The 23,457-nt window shown below is 41.1% G+C and overlaps 1 protein-coding gene across 5 annotated transcripts; it reads left to right on the top strand.

Annotated features, from left to right (window-relative positions):
• The first annotated feature begins 416 nt into the window (after window positions 1-416).
• Window positions 417-22,998, top strand: PRPF3 (pre-mRNA processing factor 3). Of its 5 annotated transcripts, XM_047847996.1 has the most exons (17): window positions 468-550; window positions 1,731-1,821; window positions 3,098-3,287; window positions 4,730-4,860; window positions 6,842-6,988; window positions 9,617-9,700; window positions 9,901-10,121; window positions 10,780-11,086; window positions 12,208-12,374; window positions 13,119-13,198; window positions 15,165-15,308; window positions 16,333-16,432; window positions 16,606-16,719; window positions 17,765-17,883; window positions 18,168-18,251; window positions 19,552-19,613; window positions 22,640-22,998. In XM_047847996.1, the coding sequence occupies exons 3-17, from the start codon at window positions 3,143-3,145 to the stop codon at window positions 22,784-22,786; spliced, it is 2,052 nt and encodes a 683-aa protein (XP_047703952.1). In that variant the 5' UTR covers window positions 468-550; window positions 1,731-1,821; window positions 3,098-3,142; the 3' UTR covers window positions 22,787-22,998. The 5 variants fall into 5 exon arrangements, with proteins under 5 accessions (XP_047703953.1, XP_047703955.1, XP_047703952.1 ...); XM_047847997.1 differs by lacking the exon at window positions 1,731-1,821 and having other exon boundaries at window positions 417-550; XM_047847999.1 differs by lacking the exon at window positions 19,552-19,613 and having other exon boundaries at window positions 461-550.
• The last annotated feature ends 459 nt before the right edge of the window (window positions 22,999-23,457 follow it).

Here is a 23,457-nt window from a genome sequence, read left to right as displayed (position 1 = left end):
AATGAATGAGACAGTAAAAGGAACAAATGCGGAGCTGCTATCTTCAGAGTCCTCCTATGTTCTCATTTTTCTTGGTAGTCTCTGGCATCACGCTTAAGTAAGGGAGAAAGGTTAAAGAGGGGTGGATAATGCTAGCGACCACGACTCTCAGGTTTACTTACTACCAGAGAGGCCGCGTTTAGCCCGAACGCAAAAGTCCCGCTTTTAGCGCACTTAGTCTTCACACTAGGAGTACTGCAAGCAGCCCAATTTCTGCTTCAGGCAACATTAACTTGGCAGGAATCTAGTTACCGCATTTCGCTGGGGAAACCTAAGTAGGTAGCAACTTGTACAGGCAAACTTCACAGCTCGGGCACGCATGCGCGCCGCCGCCGAGCAGATGGTTACTACGGCTGCGCGAACCGGTGGCCCCGCCCTTCCCCGTCACATGTCGGGGGGCCGCGGCGTGGCGGCGGCCGTGGCGGTAGCGACGGCAGGCCGTAGGGCGGTCGGAGGGTTTCCGGTTCCGGTGTAACGTTCGGGCTCCGTCTCAGGGGCTGAAGTTTGTGAGGTGAGTAGTGACCCCGGGCCCGGGGTGGATATGCTGTGGTCCGAGCGGTGAGGACCAGGTTTCAGTCCAAGGGCAGGACCCTGGCGGGAAGGTTCAGTGGGAAGGAAGCCGAAGAAGTACAAGGTTCTGAGGGAGAATGGGTTGGAGTGAGATTGTAAAGAGGAAAAGGGCGGGGGCGGGAAGGGGACGGGGTGGGGAGACTGGCTCTAAGATGGGAGTTTGGGGAGGACAAGGTGGGGTGGGGAGCCAGTGGGAGATAGGGAAAGAGCAGAGAAGAATAGGGGTTGCAGAGGGAAGGAAACTCAGGTTGTAGCAAAGAACACGGAGTAAGGGGATTCTTCAGAAGATTGGATTCTGCTACCTGCTCATTGAGAGATCCTTCTGCCTACCTCTTCTTCCACCCCCACCCCACCCCGCCCCGCCCCGTCCCAGGCAGTTACTGTTGAACATTTGATTAGTGACAAAGCTAGTGACTGTTGGGAACTTTTATTTTTGTCCACTGGCTGTTTAGTTTGCTAGAGGATTGAGTTGAAGTTGAATACATTTGTTAGTATAGTATTTGGGCACACGTTTCATCTGATAGAGTGGTAGCTCATTTGTTGCTTTGGCTTTTCAAATTGCTTATGCTTTCTAGCCCATGATTCAATTCTAGTGGAATGTAAGCCTCGTTAAGGCGAGGATTGTCTGATACGTTCACCGTTGTAGGTATCCGCAGCACCCAGTGCACTGATTGAGACTTAGTAATTATACAATAAATATTTACTGAATGATAAAGAATGATGAAGGTATGGCAGATTGTCCTCATTTTGTAAGATGAGTAGACCGAGACTCAGAGGAATTACTTGCCCCAAAGCTGGTAAACAGTAGAACTCTGTGACCCAAATGTTCAGTGTGAACTCTTTCTTCACTCTCCGTGGTGTCTATGCTTCTTTTGAGTAATGCATGTTTAATATACAGAGGTTTATAAACTATACTCTATCATGATATAGGTGAATAGAGCTGCCATAGAATTATTCATAGAACATGTCCCTGAGACACAAAATCTTTCACTCCTAGTTTCTTGATTTTAATCTACTGGCTTCCCATGGTTATGCCAAAATTAAATATGCTGTTTAACAGCAGGTCTTATAGACAGGGTAAACCTGCCAAGAAAGTAGAAATTAATCAGACTATCTTTTAGGAGAAAAGAGGTCTTAAAACATCTTGAAAGATTGACTACCGGAGACCCTGATTTGTAGCAGTGCTGGGAGGAAGTTAGCTTGGAAACGGAGGTCAGTGCAGTTTATTGATTTAAGCACTTACGGAGAAAATCAGGGAAATAAAATTTTCTCTATGCTCATGAGTTTTGCTGTTTGAGATCGAAAATGTAAAATGAATAATGTTGAAGAATTATATTAACTTGCATTAAATAACAAAGATTTGTTGTAGGGTGTCCTTTATGATAGTGTTTTCTCTGCTAAGCTAAAAAGTAGAAGAATAAAGATGAAAAGGGAGAGAGAGAAAGTACATCCAAAATGAGGACCTTCTTTTCTGAGGTGAAGAATTAATCTTACAAAGTCAACTGACAGAGTAGAACAGGAGAGAACGTGATCTGGGTACAGAATTCCCACAGGGATGAATATGACTGTAGAGCTAAGTGACAGCATTCTTAAGGATTATAAGATTTGTTATTTTTTTAAATGTTTCATTTATTTAAAGTAGGCTCCACGTCCAATGTGCGACTTGAACTCATGCCCCTGAGATCAGGAGTCACATGCCATAACAAGTGAGCCAGCCAGGCACCCCAGGATTATGAACTTTAATATAGGATGGCTGACCTGGATAGCCCTTTCTCTCTCCCCCTCCCCACCCCCCCCACCACGATTCCTTAAAAGAAGGGAATCCTACAGGTCAAGGCTAGGTTAAGGAATGCCTACCTGGAGGCAGGAGAGACAGAAAAGCTGGCCTCTGGGGGGCACCTGGGTGGCTCAGTCGGTTGAGCGTTCAACTTCAGCTCAGGTCATGATCTCACGGTTTGTGAGTTCGAGCCCGAGTCGGGCTCTGTGTTGACAGCTCAGAGCCTGGAGCCTGCTTCTGATTCTGTGTCTCCCACTCTCTCTCTGCCCCTCCCCCACTCATGCTCTGTCTCTCTCTGTCTCAGAAATAAATAAGCATTAAAAAAAAAAAAAAAGAAAAGAAAAGCTGGCCTCTGGGTGGGTTTTTTCAGTCTTGTTTTCAGGTTATATGTTTGCCAATCCTTGTTATGACAAGATCAGAAAAGAAGCTAGAACTCATTTCTCAGACTAGGTTATTCCCAGGGTTGGTTTGTTTATTCCCCAGATTTCACTGATCCACTGATACCTAACTGAGTTAGAGTTGCAAATGAAATGTAGTTCTTTCTGCTTTTAAGTAATGGGTTTTAGAGAACGTATTTAGGTCGAAATGAAGTGCAGGAACTTGCCTAAGGATTGGGAAGAGAGGCGGAGAGGGCATTCCTGATACACGAAACATTGCTTGGGGTGCTCTTTTCCTACCCTCTAACTAAGTGTTCTCCTGGTTTCTTTTTAGGTGCAGGACTGAATCCCATTTGAGCTACCCTCCCTTTCCTGAAGAATGGCACTGTCTAAGAGGGAGCTGGATGAACTGAAGCCATGGATAGAGAAGACAGTGAAGAGGGTGCTGGGTTTCTCAGAGCCCACAGTGGTCACAGCAGCACTGAACTGTGTGGGGAAGGGCATGGACAAGAAGAAGGCAGCTGGTATGTCCTTTTATGAATCTTTTTTTAATGTTTTTATTTTTTGAGAGAGAGAGAGTATGCAAGTGGGGGAGGAGCAGAATGAGAGGGAGACAGAGGATCCAAAGCAGGTTCCATGCTGACAGGCTGGCAGCAGCAAGCCTGATTGTGGAGCTTGAACTCATGAACCTTGAGATCATGACCTGAGCCAAAGTTGGACACTCAATTGACTGAGCCACCTGTTTTATGAATCTTTTGACTTATAGCAGGATTCCAAACACTGCTTTGAACTTCCCCAAATTCTCTCTGCTGGGAGTGTCTAAAAAAAAATTAGGCCACATATTATTTTCTCCTGCATTATGATGGAAATAGCCTAAATGACTAATTTTGCTTTTTCCCTTTTTTTAATACTATTTGTGACATATTTTGTTTTTTATTTGTTATTTTTTTAATTGTAAGCTCTATGCCCAATGTGGGGCTTGAACTCATGATTTCAAGATCAAGATGCTGGCTCTAGCAACTGAGCCAACTACCCCATTTATGACATATTTTGAATCTCAGACTGACTTCCTTTGACCAATGTCAAGTCAGTTGAATCAACTAAGTTATATTTACTTAGGAAAGATGCTAAGGGCACCTGGGTGGCTCAGTTGGTTAAGTGGCCAACTGTTGATTTTGGCTCAGGTCATGATCTCACGGTTTGTAAGTGTAAGCCCTGCTTCGGACTCTGCACTGGGTGTGGAGAGCCTGCATCAGATTCTTTCTCTCCCTCTCACCCTGCTTGTGGGGGCTCACTCGCTTTCTCTTTCTCAAAAAAAAAAAGAAAGAAAGAAAAAATATGCTAAAGTCAGATGGGTAGATTCAAGTTCAGAGTGATAACTAAACCAAGTTTATGAAAAAAGTTGAGGGAGGTAGAATTTGTTAATAGTAGTCTCTTCCAGCTTGCTCTTTGGGAAGAGTTAGGGTGATTATTCATCATTAACTTTGATGTTCAACCTGAATAGATTGCTCTGGCTTTGCTACTTCTTACTGCAAAAAATTGTAACTATATTTTTACCTCATAGGGCAAGGTCATTCAATATAAGAGGATTTATGGGAATCCTACAAAGAACTTAGGAAAACATTTCCCTCCCTCCTGGAGGTAAAATTCCAGTGTTGGTGTCTGTTATATGCCTAATATTGGACTAAGTACTGTTACTTTGTCTTTTTTTTTTTTTTTTAAGTTTATTTATTTTGAGAGAGAGAGAGCCTGTGTGTGCTAGCAGGGGAGGGGCAGAGAGAGAGAAATGGAATCCCAAGCAGGCTCTGCACTGTCACATCAGAGCCCGATGCAGGGCTCAAACTCAAAAACCATGAGATCATGACCTGCGCAGAAATCAAGAGCCGGGCACTTAACCAACTGAGCTACCCACTCACTCCTTGTACTCTAACTTTTTCAACCCTACCACCTCTTTTTTTCCTCTCAGACCATCTGAAACCTTTTCTTGATGATTCTACTCTCCGATTTGTGGACAAACTATTTGAGGCTGTGGAGGAAGGCCGGAGCTCTAGACATTCCAAGTCTAGCAGTGACAGGAGCAGAAAACGAGAGCTAAAGGTAGGTTACAGTTAATTATCTGATGAGCTTGGGAGTGTTTTGAATGGTAATAAATTTGCTAAGCTTACCTGACTCACACTTTGGTATTTAATATTAGAATACATAATATTCAAGAGAGATACTAAGACATTAAAGGAGAGGAGGTGAGCTTGTATTATCACCATCTTATGATGGTGAACTACGTAAGTTCATGGGTTGAAATACTTCAGGGAAAACAATTGGTAGCTTTGTCCTTTTTCACGTACAGTTAGAGGAGTTTTAGTTCTTACATTTCCCTTTGTCTCCTCCCCCCCCCCCCCTTACTACTACCTATAAGTTGATCACTCTAAGGTTTTATGTTTTGGTTTACTTGATACCTAATAGATGTTTCAGAATGTGACTCCACTGTTGTAAACCTCCCTGTAGTTCCTTTTAGAGGTTTTTCTACAGTGGACTTGTAGATGGGATACCTAACAAAAGTTATTATTTACTGTATGTCTTGAGAGCCTGCTGTTTGCTGTATAGCATATGGCTGGTCATCTGGCCCCATGAGTGGACTACTTAAAAGGACCATCATTACTGTCTTACTTCCTTCACTTTTTATTCTGCAGTTGCTGATTGGTCATGCCTTTTTTCAATAGTAGCTGCGTCAGGTGGCTGGTTTCTCTATCTCTTTTCTTGTGCTTTATAAAAGTCTTTTCTGTGGCTCCCATCAAACCTTCCAAAGTGCATTTGATACCTTGGCTATCCTATTGCTTTTCCTGGGGCACAAAGAGTGAATAAGCAATGTCTGCTTGGTCCCTGGCCAGGCTGTAGAACCGAGAGAAATAGAGGGTCATGTGCCTTTTGTGTTTAAGTCATCGTGGGTGGTGAGAGGAATGAGAAATAGTCCTTGCCTTAAAGGAATTTGCGGTTTAAGGAAGGGCACAACAGAATATAGTCACAAATTACAAAATCTAAGTAGCAGTCCCATATAAATTTTAGAGATGACTGTAGGGTTTCAGACTGATGTTGAATTTGGTATGTTTACGTGGGAATGCTTAATCCACGATTTGCACAGATCTGTGGAGTGAAATTAATGCTATAATAGGGCATGTGGCTGTGTAAGGGCTGAGGCATGCTGTGAATGAAGTGACTACATTGGGTGGGATTGATAAAAATGGTTTCTTGAAGGAGGTATCTAGGTAGCTTTGGGATACGGGTCCCATTTTGGTCCGTTCAGGTCCCCACCCCACACAATATATTATGGGAGAGTCCTTTTTCTTGAACTGTAGGAGTTCCAGGAAGCGCTCGCCCCTGGCCGAGGATATGTCCTTGCAAAACACGAGCCCTCCTAGTGAAGAGGGGATGTCACCCAAAGCCTACCACCGGTGTGTACATTTGCTTTTTCCCGTTGTCCCTTCCAGTTGGCCACTCTTGGTCCTGTTAAATTCACCTTGCAAATTGGTCAGCGTATTTGAGTTCCCATTGTTTGATGAGAACAGAGTGTTACTGGGTAATACTGAAGAAGAAAGAGAAAACCCCTGTCCTGAAAGAGCTTAGACTCTAATTGGGAGAAGGTACTAACATTGGAAGACTTAACACTTGGCAAACAGAATATTAACAATGTAATTTTATGTAATATGAACCCAGCTCTTAAGTGCTAAGAGGATATGAAACAACAGTTTGATCAGAGTGAGATGAGATTATTAGTGAGGAAAACTTCCTGAGGCGAGTTTTAGGCAGGACTTGGAACAGGGGTGTGGAAAAAGTTGAGGGATATCATTGCAAATGTAGGCAGTAGTATTGGCAAAGACCTTGAGATGGGAACATTTATAAGGACATGGTGATGAAATTTGCTTGACTGGAGTAGGAGAACGATGAAGTTGGGTGAGATGGTCCATTTGGTGGAGGGTCTAAAGGACTCTGGGGAAAGCTACAAAATGCTGGTAGGGACTAGGATGATTCTTCCCTTCTCCCATGGGCAGGGAGAAAACTCTTCTGTCATCTTGGGTTTCTTTAGGAAGTGTTTGGTGATGACTCTGAGATCTCCAAGGAATCATCAGGAGTAAAGAAGCGACGGATACCACGTTTTGAGGAGGTGGAAGAGGAGCCTGAAGTGATCCCTGGGCCCCCCTCAGAGAGTCCTGGCATGCTGACTAAGCTCCAGGTGAGTAATTAGGGACTGAAAGCAGTGATTCTATGAGCTGAAGAAGTGAGAGATGCAGGGGTCCAGATTCATCATGACCTTGATTTGAATTAGTATTTAGCATTGGGAAACTTTTGTTTACTGCTCTATGTTTTATCATTTCTTAGTTTAACTAGGAGTATTCCACCTGAAGGCTATTGAAATAACATTTACGAGCACCTGTTATGTGGCAAACAAGGGTGTTACATACATTATTTGCCCAGTTGTCTACCTCGTTGGGTCATTTAGAAAATTATTGAACTAATCAGAACTCAGCTTGATGACAGAGGAGAATTTCCAAATATAATGCTGACATGCTATAATCCACTAAAATAATTTCAAGTTGACTTGTTTTTAATAAGAATTATCTGCGTTTTTAAAATGGACTTTCTTTTTTTTGTTAATTAAAAAATTGTTTTTTAATGTTTTATTTATTTTTGAGAGAGTCAGAGTATGAGCAGGGAAGGGGCAGAGAGAGAGAGAGAGAGAGAGAGAGAGACACCAAATCCAAAACAGGCTCCAGGCTCTGAGCTGTCAGTACAAAGCCTGATGCAGGGCTCGGACCCACGAGAATGACCTGAAGTCGGTCGCTTAACTGACAGAGAGAGGGAGTGAGGGAGAGAGAGGTGGGGGAGACATAGGATCTGAAGCAGGCTCTAGACTCTGAGCCAAAGTCAGCTGCTTAACCACCTGAGCCACCCAGGTGCCCCTAAAATGGGCTTTCTTAAAACAATTTTGGTACTATATATATAATAAATATTTCTTGTGCTGTTTAAACTCTCTTGGAAGAAGAACAGAATATATACATATATGTGTGTGGGTGGGTGGATGAATTTGCTTATATATATTTATATATGATATTTCTGCAGGGAAAGATACTGGTGCTTTATAGAGAGTAGCAGTAGAAGATTTCACAGTATACTCTTTTGTACTGTTTTGCATTTTGAACTATGTAAATATATCACTTACACAAAAAAGATATCAAAAATAAACTTTAGGGCACCTGGGTGGCTCAGTCAGTTGAGCATCCAACTCTTAATTTCGGCTCCCAGGGTTGTGGGATCAAGACCTGTGTCCGGCTCAGCACTGAGCATGGAGCCTGCTTGGAATTCTCTCTCTCTCCCTTTGCCCTGCCCCTGGCTCTAAAATAAAAAGGAAAAGGAAAAATTAGGGACACCTAGGTGGTCAGTTGTTCAAGCATGTGACTCTTTTTTTTTTTTTTAATTTTTTTTTTTTCAACGTTTATTTTTATTTTTGGGATAGAGAGAGACAGAGCATGAACGGGGGAGGGGCAGAGAGAGAGGGAGACACAGAATCGGAAACAGGCTCCAGGCTCTGAGCCATCAGCCCAGAGCCTGACGCGGGGCTCGAACTCCTGGACCGCGAGATCGTGACCTGGCTGAAGTCGGACGCTTAACCGACTGCGCCACCCAGGCGCCCCAAGCATGTGACTCTTGATTTCTGCTCAGGTTGTGAAATCAAGCCCCATGTCAGGCTCTGCGCTGATACTAAGGAACCTACTTGGGATTCTCTCTCTCCCTGTCTGCCCCACCCTCTCTCCCTATCCCTCTGTTTCTCTCAAAGTAAATAAACATTAAAAAATTTTTTTGTGTGTGATTAATTTAAAAATATATCTTGAAACACGTTGACAGCAAGGTTTCTTTTGGAAAATTCAAGAATTATTTGATTGTATTCTCAAAGGTTATTATTCTCATATTCTTTAGGACAGAAGAAGTATTTTACATGGGATAGGAAACAGATCTTTGCATTGTTGTCTCCAGTTACCCAAAGCAGGAATTCATCAAAAGTATGATAATTTGGGGCTCCTGGCTGGCTCAAGTCAGAAGAGCATGTGACTCTTGATCTCTGGGTTGTGAGTTCAAACTCCACCATGGGTGTAGAGATTCCAAAATTAAATAGATAAACTTAAAAGTATAATTTGTGTGGACTCTGCCAAGAGTTTTGTTTAAATGCTCATGATAGCCCTGTAAGGTAGGTCTGTTGTTACCTTTTTTTAGGCACTTGGAGTTTTAGAGATTAAATACCATGTCCAGTGTCACATAAGCATTAAGTGGCAGAGTTAAGAGTCACGCTCAGGTTTCTGTTAACCTGAGTCCTTTTTTTTTTTCCCTTAACATTTTATTTATTTTTGAGACAGGGAGAGACAGAGCATGAACAGGGGAGGGTCAGAGAGAGGGAGACACAGAATCTGAAACAGGCTCCGGGCTCTGAGCTGTCAGTGCAGAGCCCGATGCGGGGCTCGAACTCATGGACCGCGAGATCATGACCTGAGCCGAAGTCGGCCACTCAACCTACTGAGCCACCCAGGTGCCCCTATTAACCTGAGTCTTAATCATCAAGCTATGTTACTACCTACCATGCCACTCCTGCTTGAGGAAGATGGGTTGAAATGTTTCAGTGCTCAGCTATGTAGGCTTTTCTTTACTGAATTTTGTAGCCTGTGGTACAGGCAGAATATGGTGGGTTCGTTCAAAAAATTTTTAGTTCTCTAGACCTGAAAAGCCCTTTGTGTTTAGGAACCTGTATAGGAGAAATAAAAAAGAGATATTAACAGTTTTTTAATTCCCCCCCCCCCCCCACCGAGAGCAGATCAAACAGATGATGGAGGCAGCAACACGGCAAATTGAGGAGAGGAAAAAACAGCTGAGCTTCATTAGCCCCCCTACACCTCAGGTATTGTGCTCAGATTACTCTGAAATGAAGACTCTTTAGCAAAGAATTTCTTGCCATCCACTCTCATTTTCTTGCTATCCACTCATTTGAGTTTGGAAGGTCACTGCATGTTCCATGCCACCATCTACCAGTCTACATGAGTGACCTGTCCACCTGTCTAATTCTTCTGATTCTGATTTCTTTTTTCTCCTCTCTCACAGCCAAAGACTCCTTCTTCTTCCCAGCCAGAGCGACTTCCAATTGGCAACACTATTCAGCCCTCCCAGGCTGCCACTTTCATGAATGATGCCATTGAGAAGGCGAGGAAAGCAGCTGAACTACAAGCCCGCATCCAAGCCCAGCTGGCACTGAAGCCAGGGCTCATTGGCAACGCCAACATGGTGGGCCTGGCCAATCTCCACGCCATGGGCATTGCTCCCCCGTGAGTATCTGTTTCGTGGAACCCCTTAGTATTTCTGAAGCTGGAGAAGCAATAAATACCTTTGAATGTTACTGATCCTTTTCTCCCAAGGAACCTAAATCATTTCTTACAGTTTCATATTTCTTACGTGTGCTTAATAAATACCAATTGAATTCTCTTAGCTTGCTCGTGGCAGAATTTATTAGCTTCTTTTTATAATTGGTAGAACTGAGGTTAAGATTCTTTATCTGTTGTTGAGCTAGGAATAGAACCGGTCTCCTGGTTCCTAACTCAGAACTATATCCATTAGACCTCAGTGAATGATACCAGATCTGAGAGTTCTCTACAACTGGATAAAGATGATAGACTTTATTTTTAGTGCCTACAATTGGTTTGGCATACTATGTCTGATTCAGAAATTCCGGAGTGAAGATAGGCTTGCAAATTCTTATCAATGTAATATATAAATTTATTTCATCTGATTTTACTCTGTACTCACATACTCAGTTTGATGTTTTCAGTCATGGTGTTACTCTTCACAGATGGGTTTATGTTCCCTAGAATTGTGTGTAACCTAGTTCTCTTTGTTTGGTTTGATTTGTTTCATTTTCTGTTTGTTTCTTGTTTGCCTTATTTATTGTCCCATATGGCATTTATTTCTTTGTGGGCTGTTTCTCAGGAAGGTGGAGTTAAAAGATCAAACTAAACCTACACCACTGATTCTCGACGAGCAAGGTCGCACTGTAGATGCAACAGGCAAAGAGATTGAGCTGACACATCGCATGCCCACTCTGAAGGCCAATATTCGTGCTGTGAAAAGGGAACAGTTCAAACAACAGCTAAAAGAAAAGCCATCAGAAGACATGGAGTCTAATACTTTTTTTGACCCTCGAGTCTCAATTGCCCCTTCCCAGCGCCAGAGACGCACTTTTAAATTCCATGACAAGGGCAAATTTGAGAAGATTGCCCAACGATTACGGACAAAGGTATCTGGTTTAGAATATAACCTAGAACTTCAGGGGTGCCTGCGTGGCTCAGTCGGTTAAGCATCTGACCCTTGGTTTCGGCTCAGGTCATGATCCCGCGGCTTTGTGGGTTCAAGCACCGCTTTGGGCTCTGCACTGCCAGCGCAGAGCCTGCTTGGAATGCTCTTTCTCTCCCTCTTTCTCTCCGCCCCTCCCCCACTCACACGGTGTCTGTCTCTCTCAAAATAAGTAAATAAACTTTAAAAACAAAATCTTAAAAAAAAAGAATATAACCTAGAACTTCAAAGAAGGTAGGAAGGTGACAAAGGAAATTTAATACAGTCCTAAAATACTGCCAACTCAATTCTCAAAGTTTTAGGCAATTAAATACACAAGTAATAAAGCAATGACTAATTTCTTTTTGATTTATTTATTTTGAGAGAGACAGCGCAAGCAGGGGAAGGGGGAGAGAGAGAATCCCAAGCAACCTCAGCAGGGTCAGCGCAGAGCCGGATGTGGGCCTCAAAGTCACAAAACTGTGGGATCATGACCTGAGCTGAAATCAAGAGTCAGTCTTTTAACCAGCTGAGCCACCCAGGGTGCCCCTCAATGACTAATTTTTAAACTACTTTATTCCTGGGATACTTGAATTTTAGCTGATTTGTCTTAATTCCATTCTACTTAAGTGGAAATAAAATTGACTTTGAAAATTCACATACAGACAGTGGAGGGAAACAATTCAGAACTCTCTGCGTGATTGAGGAAAGCTAGCCTGGTAATATAACATTTACTGCAGATAATCCATACACCTTGAGAGTTGAATTGACTCTATATCCGGTGAGTTTTGCTTCTTGTTTTCATTCTCAGAATGGAGTTTTCATAGAATTCACACAGAAATGGTGTGTTTGCTGCAGGCACACACTGTGGGGTGAAGGATGGTGATAAGGGTAGTTGTATGTAAATCAACTAAGTAAAGGATAAAGTAGAATGCCTCTTTTCTTCTAAGTTTTCAGAAGTTATGAATTCTTTGCATTAGGCATAAAGAGTGCAACAAGGGAGTACTTTAAAATTTGGGATTCTACTATTTCCCTGTTTTCTGTGACTCCAATTTATCTTCCCATCTTTGTTTATCTTGTCTTTAGGCTCAACTGGAGAAGCTGCAGGCAGAGATCTCACAGGCAGCTCGAAAAACAGGCATCCATACTTCCACTAGGCTGGCCCTCATTGCTCCTAAAAAAGAACTAAAGGAAGGCGATATCCCTGAAATTGAGTGGTGGGACTCTTACATCATCCCCAATGGCTTTGACCTGTGAGTTTGTTAGTTAATACCTTTTAATAAGGCTAGAGTTTTATTGGGAGAGATAATACTCATGCATTAAGTAAAATCATGAAATCCTAGTGAAATAGGTAGCCATATACAGGCTCTTATATTTGTAAATATGTTGAATAAGTTATTTTTAGTTTTTAAGGTTAACATGGGAAGGAAAAGGCACAAATGATCTAAAAGAGAAAGGATGTAAGTTTATATTTGCTTTTGTTATACGTGGTAATTATTTTTTTTGCTACCTATAATAGGCTTTTACATTTCTTAAAGATCCAGTCCTACAATAGAGAGGAAGGAGTCTTAATTGATGAGGGAAAGAATGAAATCATTTGAGAAACACTTGGAGAGCTTTAATTATATCCGTTCTATAATTCTGATCCATGGCTTTAGGAAACTGTATCTCAGTCTTTCCCCTTAACCCTTCCTTTGTCAACCACTGTCCCAGGGAGTTATTGTTATTAGTGAAAGAATGTGGCATCCATCCATCAGGGATATTAGGGTAGAAAAAGGTTGAGAGTGACTGATGTGGATTGTATGTCCAACCTTAGTGGACCCAGTTTTCTCATCTTGAAAATTATGTGTAATACAATTACATGTTGTGGATATGCACACTAAAAGGTGCTAGAATGTTATGGAGAGTGCATTTTTTCATTGTGTTTCTGAGACTCCTTCTCTCTTAGAATTGTCTCTACCCACATATCCTGTTTTCCCTTCTTCCTCCAATTTTAGTACAGAGGAAAATCCCAAGAGAGAAGATTATTTTGGAATCACAAATCTTGTTGAACATCCAGCCCAACTCAACCCTCCAGGTAATGTCTAGATTACTCAATCAAGGCTCTAGAGAAGTATTATCCAATAGAACTTCACGTGACAATGGACAGCACATGTTCTCTGTGCTGTCCATGCAGTAGCCACTATCCACTTGTGACCGTTGAGCATTTGAAAACTGAGTTGCACTAATACAACTGAGAGACTGAATGTTAAATTTTATTCTGTTTTAATTAATTTTAGTTTAAATAGTGTACGTGGCTTGTGACTACAGTATTGGACAGTGCAGGTCTAGAGCATTGAGGCCTAACCTAGAGATGGTTTCAACTGAAGTATATTACAAGTTGGGTTTTAAAAAGCGTTCTCATCTTTGACTCCCAACTCCAGTTTTGTACACCACTGCCCTTCAGTCGTCTTTGTCTTCAGCCTTCTTCTCTCTTGATCATCTTTGTAGCAAAAGCCTGTTGGCTCACTCAGAAGAGATAGGTTTTAGTTGCAGCTGTGTTTTTAACTAGCTGAATCCCTTGGGTAAGTCATTTAGAACACAACTTTCTCACATATAGAGATAATGTTGATTGATAATGCCTTCTTCAAGAATTATGTAGATCATAAAAGATTTTAACACTTTCATCATATTTGGGATGAACAGAGGAGGTAATACCTCAATTAGTAAATTTGCTTGCCAATAACTCCAATAAGTTTAGAAGAATAGATTGGGACTTTGAGATAATATAGTATATGATAATCATTGTAATGTTATGTAATGTTGTGTAATGTAAAGATACTCATTACTTAACCAGAGTCTACTTAGTTGTCATCAGTGTGGATCATTAGAAGAACGTAAGGGATTTTATTTGTTTTGAAAAATTGTCAGAGCCCCTGGCTGGCTCAGTCAGGAGAGCATGTGACTCTTGATCTCAGGGTCATGAGTTTGAGCCCTATGTTGGGTATAGAGATTACTTAAATAAACTTTAAAAATAATAATAATATGGGGCGCCTGGGTGGCTCAGTCGGTTGAGCGTCCAACTTCAGCTCAGGTCACGATCTCACGGTCCCTGAGTTCGAGCCCCGCGTCGGGCTCTGGGCTGTTGGCTCAGAGCCTGGAGCCTGCTTCCGATTCTGTGTCTCCCTCTCTCTCTGCCCCTCCCCCGTTCATGCTCTGTCTCTCTCTGTCTCAAAAATAAATAAACGTTTAAAAAAAAAATTTTTTTTTTTTTTTTTTTAAACAAAAAACAAATAATAATAATAATATGGTCGCCTGGGTGGCTCAGTCCGTTGAGCATCTGACTTTGGCTTAGGTCGTGATCTCGTGGTTTGTGGGTTTAAGCCCCACGTTGGGCTTTGTGCTGACAGTGCAGAGCCTGGTTGGGATTCTCTCTCTCCACCCCTCCCCCACTTGTGCTTTCTCTCTCAAAATAAATAAAATATAGTAATAATAATTAAAAAAATTAAAAGTTGAGTAAACCTGCTTTGGGAGTCCAGAGGATTTTCCCCAATTCCTGTAACTCTAAAATTATAAATTTCATTATCTTGGCCCCACCTACCCCAAATCCTCACGCAGAGCAACTGGAGCAGCTCTAATTTTGTTTTCTGTCTTTGCCACTTTTCAGTTGATTAAAGCAGTCAACTACTTCAAGAAATAACAAGTTAGAACACTCTCATGAAAGATAAGAATGTTTTTTAAAAACGGAACATACTGGGGCGCCTGGGTGGCTCAGTCAGTTGAGCATCTGACTCTTGATTTCAGTTCAGGTCATAATAATTCCAGGGTCGTGGGATCGAGCCCCATGTCAGGCTCCATGATGAGTGTGGAGCCTGCTTAGGATTTGCCCCCTTCTTCCCCCCGCCATCCTTTTAAATAGATAGATAGATAGATAGTAAAATGCTATACTATCACAAACTAAAAATAACTAATAACACTTAAAGTTTCTTTTAATGTGATTGATAGTCACCTACATCCTTCTAATAGGCTTATTGCTCTTGTAATTTTATTTCTCTACCTGGCAGTTGACAATGACACACCAGTTACTCTGGGGGTATATCTTACCAAGAAGGAACAGAAGAAACTTCGAAGGCAAACAAGGAGGGAAGCACAGAAGGAACTACAAGAGAAAGTCAGGCTAGGCCTGATGCCTCCTCCAGAACCCAAAGGTACATATCTTAGAGGCAGGGATGAAAGGGTGTTAAGTTTATCTGTGTAATTCCAGAGGAACTTTTGCATCTCTTGATATTTGAGTGCTTTCTGTTTCTCAGAATCATTCATTGGTTATTTTTTCCTTTTCCTAAATTTTCTACAATCTGGCTAAGACAGGTCAACATAGGAGTGCTTGGCTGGCTCAGTCAGTAGAGTATGCGACTCTTGATCTTGCGGTTGTGAGTTCGAGCCCCATGTTGAGTGTAGAGATTACTTAATAATAAAATCTTAGGGGTGCCTGGTTGGTTCAGTCAGTTAAGTATCCAACTTCGGCTCAAGTCATGATCTTATGGTTCGTGAGTTCAAACCCCGCATTTGGCTCTCTGCTGTCAGCACAGAGCCTGCTTTGGATCCTGTCTCTCTCTGCCCCTCCCCTGCTCACTCGCTCGCTCTCTCTCAAAAATAAAATAAACATTTAAGAAAATAAATAAATAAAATGAAATCTTAAAGACAGATCAACATATTCACTGTAGAGGTCACTTAAAGTTTTTTTCTTTTTTAAGTATAAAAATATATCATATTCTGATCTTCCTGAAAGAATAATGGTCTTGAAATTCATGAAGATAATAGTTGCACTGTTTGCACAGTTGTTATGTACGTAATTCTATAGTTGAAAAATGAAAATATTGTTAAACCCTCACTCCTGTAGTTTTGTTATCATTCAGTAATATTTTGCGTGAGCACTGTTATGTTCAGGACCTTTCACTACATGTTGTGATCAGAGTGAAAAATACCAAAGAAATAAAACTCCTTATCTGTCGTAAATTTTCAAGCAGTGTAAATAAATGTATACCAACTATATATATTATGTGACTTTCTACAAATGCTAAGTTCTTTGGATGGGCTTTTCAAGGTAGGGGTTTTTAGAGGAAGTGAGCTTTGAGCAGGGATTTGAGATAGGTAAACAGTTATGAATTGATAGAGAAGAGGTGCCAGGTTATCCCAGCTGGAAATTTAATTTAATCTTCTCTCCACTTGCAGTGAGAATTTCAAATTTGATGCGAGTATTAGGAACAGAAGCTGTTCAAGACCCCACGAAGGTAGAAGCCCATGTCAGAGCTCAGATGGCAAAAAGACAGAAGTAAGTGCCATGGGATTGGGTGGAAACCCAGGGCAAGTACCTTTCCCAGACTCTTCTGGGGGGATCCATATTTGGAGGGAGGGGAGAGTCCTCCGTTGCTCTCTCTTTCCCTCAGCTTTGCCTCTGATCTTCAATGCCTTTCTCACTTGTGGATGTCCTTCCTGTCACGACAGAGCGCATGAAGAGGCCAACGCTGCCCGAAAACTTACAGCAGAACAGAGAAAGGTCAAGAAAATTAAAAAGCTTAAAGAAGACATTTCACAGGGGGTACACATATCTGTATATAGGTAGGTGTCCAAACTGGGCCAGCCTTTCCCTTAGAAATGCCAAAAGTTTTCCAAGTGCTTGAGGCAGAATCACTGTGGTCTAAAGCATTCCTAACATCAATATCTACTCACTTCTAATGACCCCAACGTGAATCAGGAGCTAGTAAAGCTTTTATAATGATGAGGATTAAAGACTTACTCTTCTGTCTCTGGGGGCTTCTCAGTGAACCAGTACTAGTTCTGAAGAATGAATGAGTGAATATACTTGTTGAGACCAAGATGTGAACTAAGGATCATTCATCCTTTGTGGAACAGAAAATACCCTATTTCTCCAGGCAGCATTAAAAGTTTCTTTCTTCAGTAACTATATCCTTATCCTGATGTATTGCAGTAATCCTCTTATTCCCACTCCAAAATATATTTAATATGTTGTAAATATGTTCTACCTTGGTGCTGAATTAATGTTTTCATTTTATTCTTTTATGTTGAGTGCATATGTTCCTTCCATTTTTTAAAACGTGCTAGTGTTTAATAACTCGTTCCTTACTATGAAAGTGATATGAGGATTTTTTTTAATCTAACAATACAGAAGGGCCTTGCTGAACAAGACCCCTACTCTCTGAACCCTTAGTACCACTTACTGTAGGTAATTGCTACTAACAGTTTTTCATGTAGCCTTCTAGAAATTTTCCATGAGTAGCATTCTGACTACATTATAAGCATCTAGAAGGCAAAGAATTTGTTGATCTTTATACTGTCAAGAACAATTAGCTTACACATTTTTTTGGATGATGGTAAATATCTCTTTCCTTAGAGTAAATTTTGATTACCTGCTGTTTATTATAGGGTATATACAGTGCTAGTCTTTGAAGTATAAGACAGTGGGATTACTTCTAGATTCATTGATTTTACCTATCAAGCATTAGTGTATTTGCTTACTTACTCTGCAGATTTTTGTTTTTAGAGAGAAAACCATTTTGGATCCATCTGTTTGTTTGCCATTCCATTCAGGCAGCTACTGATGCTAACTGAAACAAAAGCCATAACTAAACTTTCCCTTCTCCAGAGTTCGAAATTTGAGCAACCCAGCCAAGAAGTTCAAGATTGAGGCCAATGCTGGGCAACTGTACCTGACAGGGGTGGTGGTACTGCACAAGGATGTCAACGTGGTAGTAGTGGAAGGGGGTGAGTCTGAAAAACTGAAGGAGACTTGTCCCCACACAACCCTAGGCTTTGAAGTGATTAGCATGGTGGGGAGAAAGGAGGAAAAGATAGAGTTTTAGAGCCATACCTGGGTATAATATCCTGGGCCTCTGTTTCTGTGTTTATTGGAGCAAAAGGACCTAAGATGTAGTTCCTGGTATTGCTTCAACTACCACATTAATGGCTGAGTATCAGATGAGCTCAGAGGTTCTTTCTACTTCATCATCATCTACAACTCTGGCAAAATTCTCCTTCTCTGTTTCCAGGCCCCAAGGCCCAGAAGAAATTTAAGCGTCTTATGCTGCATCGGATAAAGTGGGATGAACAGACATCTAACACAAAGGGAGATGGTGAATGGGGGTTAGAGGGGATGGAGTGGGAGGTGGGGTGGTACTCTGTCTATTCATCTACTCCCTCCCACTGACACTTGCTCACACTAGATAATGTTTAGGAATTGTAGAAAAACCCGTTTGGACTGTGAACACGTAGACATTCATGCCTACGTATTTATTACGTGATGATGTGCATGTTATTCTTCTCCCTGGCCTTCAGGGTGTTTCTGCCAGCTGCTTTCCCTGTCTGTCCAGATCTGGACACTAGTTATGGGAGTCTATTCAGTTTGTGAAAATTCAGCAAACTATGCACTTTATATGTGCATTGTCTATATTATTTTTTGAAAGAAGTTATTTATTTTTAATGTTTATTTTTGACAGAGGGACAGACAGCGCACGAGTGGGGGAGGGACACAGAGAGAGAGAGAGAGAGAGAGAGAGACAGAATCTGAAGCAGGCTCCAGACTCTGAGTTGTCAGCACAGAACCCTACATGGGGCTTGAACCCACGAACCGTGAGATGATAACCTGAGCCAAAGTTGGACACTCAACTGACTGAGCCACCCAGGCGCCTCTTGAAAGAAGTTTTTAAAGGGTTGAAGGCAAAATTATACACACACACACACACACACACACACACACACATATACACATACATACTTTTCATTCTTTTGCCCAATTTTATATATGTATAAAATATATTTGACACCCTTCTGACCATCATTCTTCCATCCATATTCATTCTCCCCTTTGCAGACCTGGGTTAGCATTTAACATGTGCAGACAGTCATACTTTTCTTAATTTTCCTAACTTTGGCCCTTTTATATTTTGTGTGCTTAGTTAAGATATTTTCATGCCTTACTTAAAGTACACTTTTCACTATAATTGCCCTATATTTTCTTTTGTTTTACAAGTGTTTCTAAGATATTTTCATTTGGTTTATCTGCCCTCCTTCTCCATTATATCAAACTCCTTAGTAACAGACTCTGTTGTCTTGGCATCTGAGGCCTGGTTTTCAAAGTGCTTAGGACAAGTTTTTATCGTTGATTCCTTGTCTCTATCTCCTTATTCCTGGTATCTGGTGCAGCTCTTGACACTTATTAGGTGCTCAGTAAATGTTGAATTAGTTAGTATCTCTGTTTGGAACTTTCAGTCTGATTTGCAGGAAATAAAGATAACAGAAGACATTTGACCCTGATACAGTGGAAAGGGGAACAATATTTTAAAAGAATTGGGGTACACTTGAATACTCTTTGTTTAGAACCTAAATCTTGGTCTCTAAGTCTAGAGCAAGATTTAGCTATATTGTCTTTTCCAGATGATGAGGAATCTGATGAGGAAGCTGTGAAGAAAACCAACAAATGTGTACTAGTCTGGGAGGTAGGTGATCTTTTGTTAAACACTGAAGCAGAACTTCAGCTAGTTCCTGGTTGTTTATACTGTTCTAGTGGAGCAAAGGAATGGTAAAACTAAGCAATGATTGATTCCTTAAGTAGTTCATGTTTCCTTTTGGAATTCATTGTTACATGTTCGGCAGCAGATTCTTCCTGACTATATTTTAAATTGATGAGTGTATAGTATATGCCATCTGGGGAAGAGTATGGAAAACTGGTGGCAAGAATATAAATTCTTGACTGAGTTGTTTATTTCACAGTCATGGATATGAGACTTAGAGGGAGATGAATCACTGGGAATTTTTTTTTTTTGTCTGGATAATAGTGAAAGATGTGTTAGACTTAAGAATATAAAGTTGGGAGTCTGGGCATTACCACTTACTAGCTGCTCAAATGGGGCAAGACACTTAATATCAATTACTGTTGGTTTGTCTACAAAAATGTGGATTTTGTTTCCTTTTTCTATTTGTCAGTTTTCTGAGACCAGAATTAGATTATGATGTAATAGTGCTCTGTAAAATACAATTTTTTTATGGTTATACAGGTCCTTCATCCCTGAAATCTTAATGAACCAATATTAGTTCCTCTTTATTTTCTTTTTTTTTTTAATTTTAAAATTTTATTTATTTTTTTAAGTAAGCTCTACACCCAACATGCGGCTTGAACTCATGACCCAGAGATCAAGAGTCGTGCGTTCTATCAACTGAGCCAGCCAGGCACCCTGAACCAGTATTAGCTCTGAAGAATAAATGAATGCATATGCTTATTCAGGCCAAGATGTGAAATAAGGATTGTTCATTGTTTGTGAGCATATAAAATACCATCCTATTTTTCCAGGAAGCATTAAATTTTGTTTTAGTAATTATTTCCTTAACCTAATGTGTTGCAGTAATCCTTTTATTTCCACGCCAAAATACATTTTTTTACATCGTAAATATCTTCTACCTTTGTGTTGAGTTAATGTTTTCATTTTATTCATGTATGTTGAGTGCATGTATATTTTTAATTAAAAAAATTTTTTTTTAAGTTTATTTATTTTGCGAGAGAAAGAGAGAACACACAAGTGCGTGAGGGGCAGAGAGAGAGAGAGAGAATCCCACCCTATCGGCACAGAGCCCAACATGGGGCTCAATCTCACAAATTATGAGATCATGACCTGAGCTGAAATCAAGAGTCTAATGCTCAACCAACAGAGCCACCCCGGGCGCCCCTATCTTTTATTTTTTTAATGCACTCATTTAGTAACTAGTTCTTTATTATAAAAGTATTATATTATTTCAAAGGTAGTGAATGCCTATTAAATTCTAATAACACAGAAGAGCACTTACTGAAATGGTCCCTTTCCAATTTCCCCAGTTCTTTAAGACCACTCTTTATAGGCAATTCTTACTGTTTTTCGTGTATTCTTCTATCTTATCCCAGATTCCTCCAATTTATTATGCATACAAAATTAGGCTACAATAACTACCTCACCTGCATCCTGGATATTTAATATCCTACCCCCTTCATCTCTTTCAGTTACCTTTGAGAGTCCACAGGAATTGTATCTCAGGTTCAGAAACAAGCCAGGTTCTACTCTAGCTTCTTATTGGAATCTGATCCCTGAAAGCCTCTTGAGATAGCACTTTATGACTTCATTGTTGTTGGTGCCTTGGGTGAGAATGTGGTTACACCCAGTAATGTATCTTTTTCTATTGTAGTTCTCTTCAGGTACCCCCCTCACTGCTCCCATTCCCCTCTTCACCTCACCCTCATATTCTTGTTTGTCAGTGGACCCCAAAGCCTCCTGCTTGTATACAGTCTTACTGGGTCTTGTGGAAAGAGTCCTTTTAGCCTCTGGTTCTTTCCTTAAAGGTCCTCTAGTCGTAGAGGCCTGGTGGGCAACTAGTTCATCCCATCTCATCCTCCATAGTCCTTCCTGACTTGCTTTTCCACCCAGGTATCAATCAGAGCACAGACTTTCTCATCCTCCATTCAGTAAAAAAAAAAAAAAAACAAAAAACCTGAAACCTTTATGCCTATAAATTCATGAAGACTCACAAATATCCAAGGGAATGGAGGTTAAAATAGTTTTTAACATAAAATCACGTTCAACTACATTGCTACACACGTTATTAGGGTTTAGAAAAGAGTATATTATATCTGATTTACATTAGAAATTGCAGTGTTTTGGGGTGCTTCAGTCAGTTGAGCGTTTGGCTTCAGCTCAGGTCATGATCTTGCAGTTTGTGAGTTTGAGCCCTGTGTCAGGCTCTGTGCCGACGGCTCGGAGCCTGGAGCCTGCTTCAGATTCTCTGTTTCCCTCTCTGTCTGCCTCTCCCCCACTCATACTCTGTTTCTGTCTCTCAAAAAAATGAATGAATGTTAAAAAAATTGAAGAATTTGGGGTGCCAGCGTGGCCCAGTCAGTTAAGCCTCCAACTTCGGCTCGGGTCATGATCTTGTGGTTTACGGGTTCGAGCCCCGCGTCAGGCTGTGTGCTGACAGCTCAGAGCCTGGAGCCTGCTTCGGATTCTGTGTCTCCCTGTCTCTCTGCCCCTACCCTCTCAACACTCTGTCTCTCTCTATCCTTCAAAAATAAAGATCAAAAAAAAATTTTTTTTAATTAAATTTTTAAAAATTAAAGAATTAAAAAAAAATTGCAGTGTTTTGGGGTGCCTGGCTAGTTCAGTCGGTAGAGCCTGTGACTCTTGATCTCAGGATTGTAGGTTCAAGACCCATGTTGGATGTAGAGATTATTTAAATAAAAATCTTGGGGCACCTGGGTGGTTTGGTGGGTTAAAGCGTCTGACTCTTGATTTCAGCTCAGGTCATAATCTCATGGTTTGTGAGGCTGAGCCCAATGTTAGGCTCTGTGCTGACAGTGCAGATTGTGCTTGGGATTCTCTCTGCCTCCCTACCCTCTCTCTCTCAAAAAATAAATTTAAAAAACATTTTTTAAAAAAATCTTAAAAGTAAATCTTTTTTTTTTTTTTTTTAAGTGTTTTTATTATAAATTTTGTCTTTTTCCCAGGGTACGGCCAAAGACCGGAGCTTTGGGGAGATGAAGTTCAAACAGTGCCCTACAGAGAACATGGCTCGAGAGCACTTCAAAAAGCATGGGGCTGAACACTACTGGGACCTTGCTCTGAGTGAATCTGTGTTGGAGTCCACCGACTGAAACTACTGCGAGCCCTTGCCTCTCCTTTCCTGCCTTTGTCTCTTCAGTCCTCTTATTCTATTTCCCAAACCAGTTCCACTTGTGTGTGTGATTTCAGAACTGTGCCAAGCTGACATGGGGACAAAGGGAAAATACCTTACACCCTTCCCCAGTCAGCCTGGTGCCGCCCTTTATTCCCCTCATGTGCATATGATTAAAGAGTTATTTTTAAAGTTGGTATGATATTTTTCACACACTTACAGGTATTGGAGTTTAGGTCTTCAGGTGATCTTTTCTCCTAACTTCTAGCAATTGCTGTGGAAAAAAAATTTTTGTCATTGATATCTATGTATATGTAAATGGATGAATGGAAGGATGAATGGAAGGATGAACGGGAGGATATGTATTTTTGATGTCTAATGGAAATTTCTGACCTCATCTTGGAACAAGTGGGAGTAAGAAATCCTGCTTTCCTGGAGTGGAGTGGAGCCCAAAGTGTTATGGGTGGAAGAGGGTAGGACAAGGAGTGTCCATCTGTTAACCTTCAGTAGAGTCACAAGGTAGATTGCCACTGGTCTGGGCTAAGTAGTCTGGACAGGAAATCATTTCCTCAGAAGGTGCATAAATGAGAACACGTGTTGTGGTGAAGTGGACACAGAGAGAATCCAAGGAGGATGTTGTGGGTCAGTTTG

Source organism: Prionailurus viverrinus, unplaced genomic scaffold (assembly GCF_022837055.1).
Source record: "Prionailurus viverrinus isolate Anna unplaced genomic scaffold, UM_Priviv_1.0 scaffold_50, whole genome shotgun sequence".
NCBI lineage: Eukaryota > Metazoa > Chordata > Mammalia > Carnivora > Felidae > Prionailurus > Prionailurus viverrinus.
The sequence above is the reverse complement of the archived record's forward strand: the minus strand, read 5'-3'. Positions and strand labels throughout refer to the sequence as shown.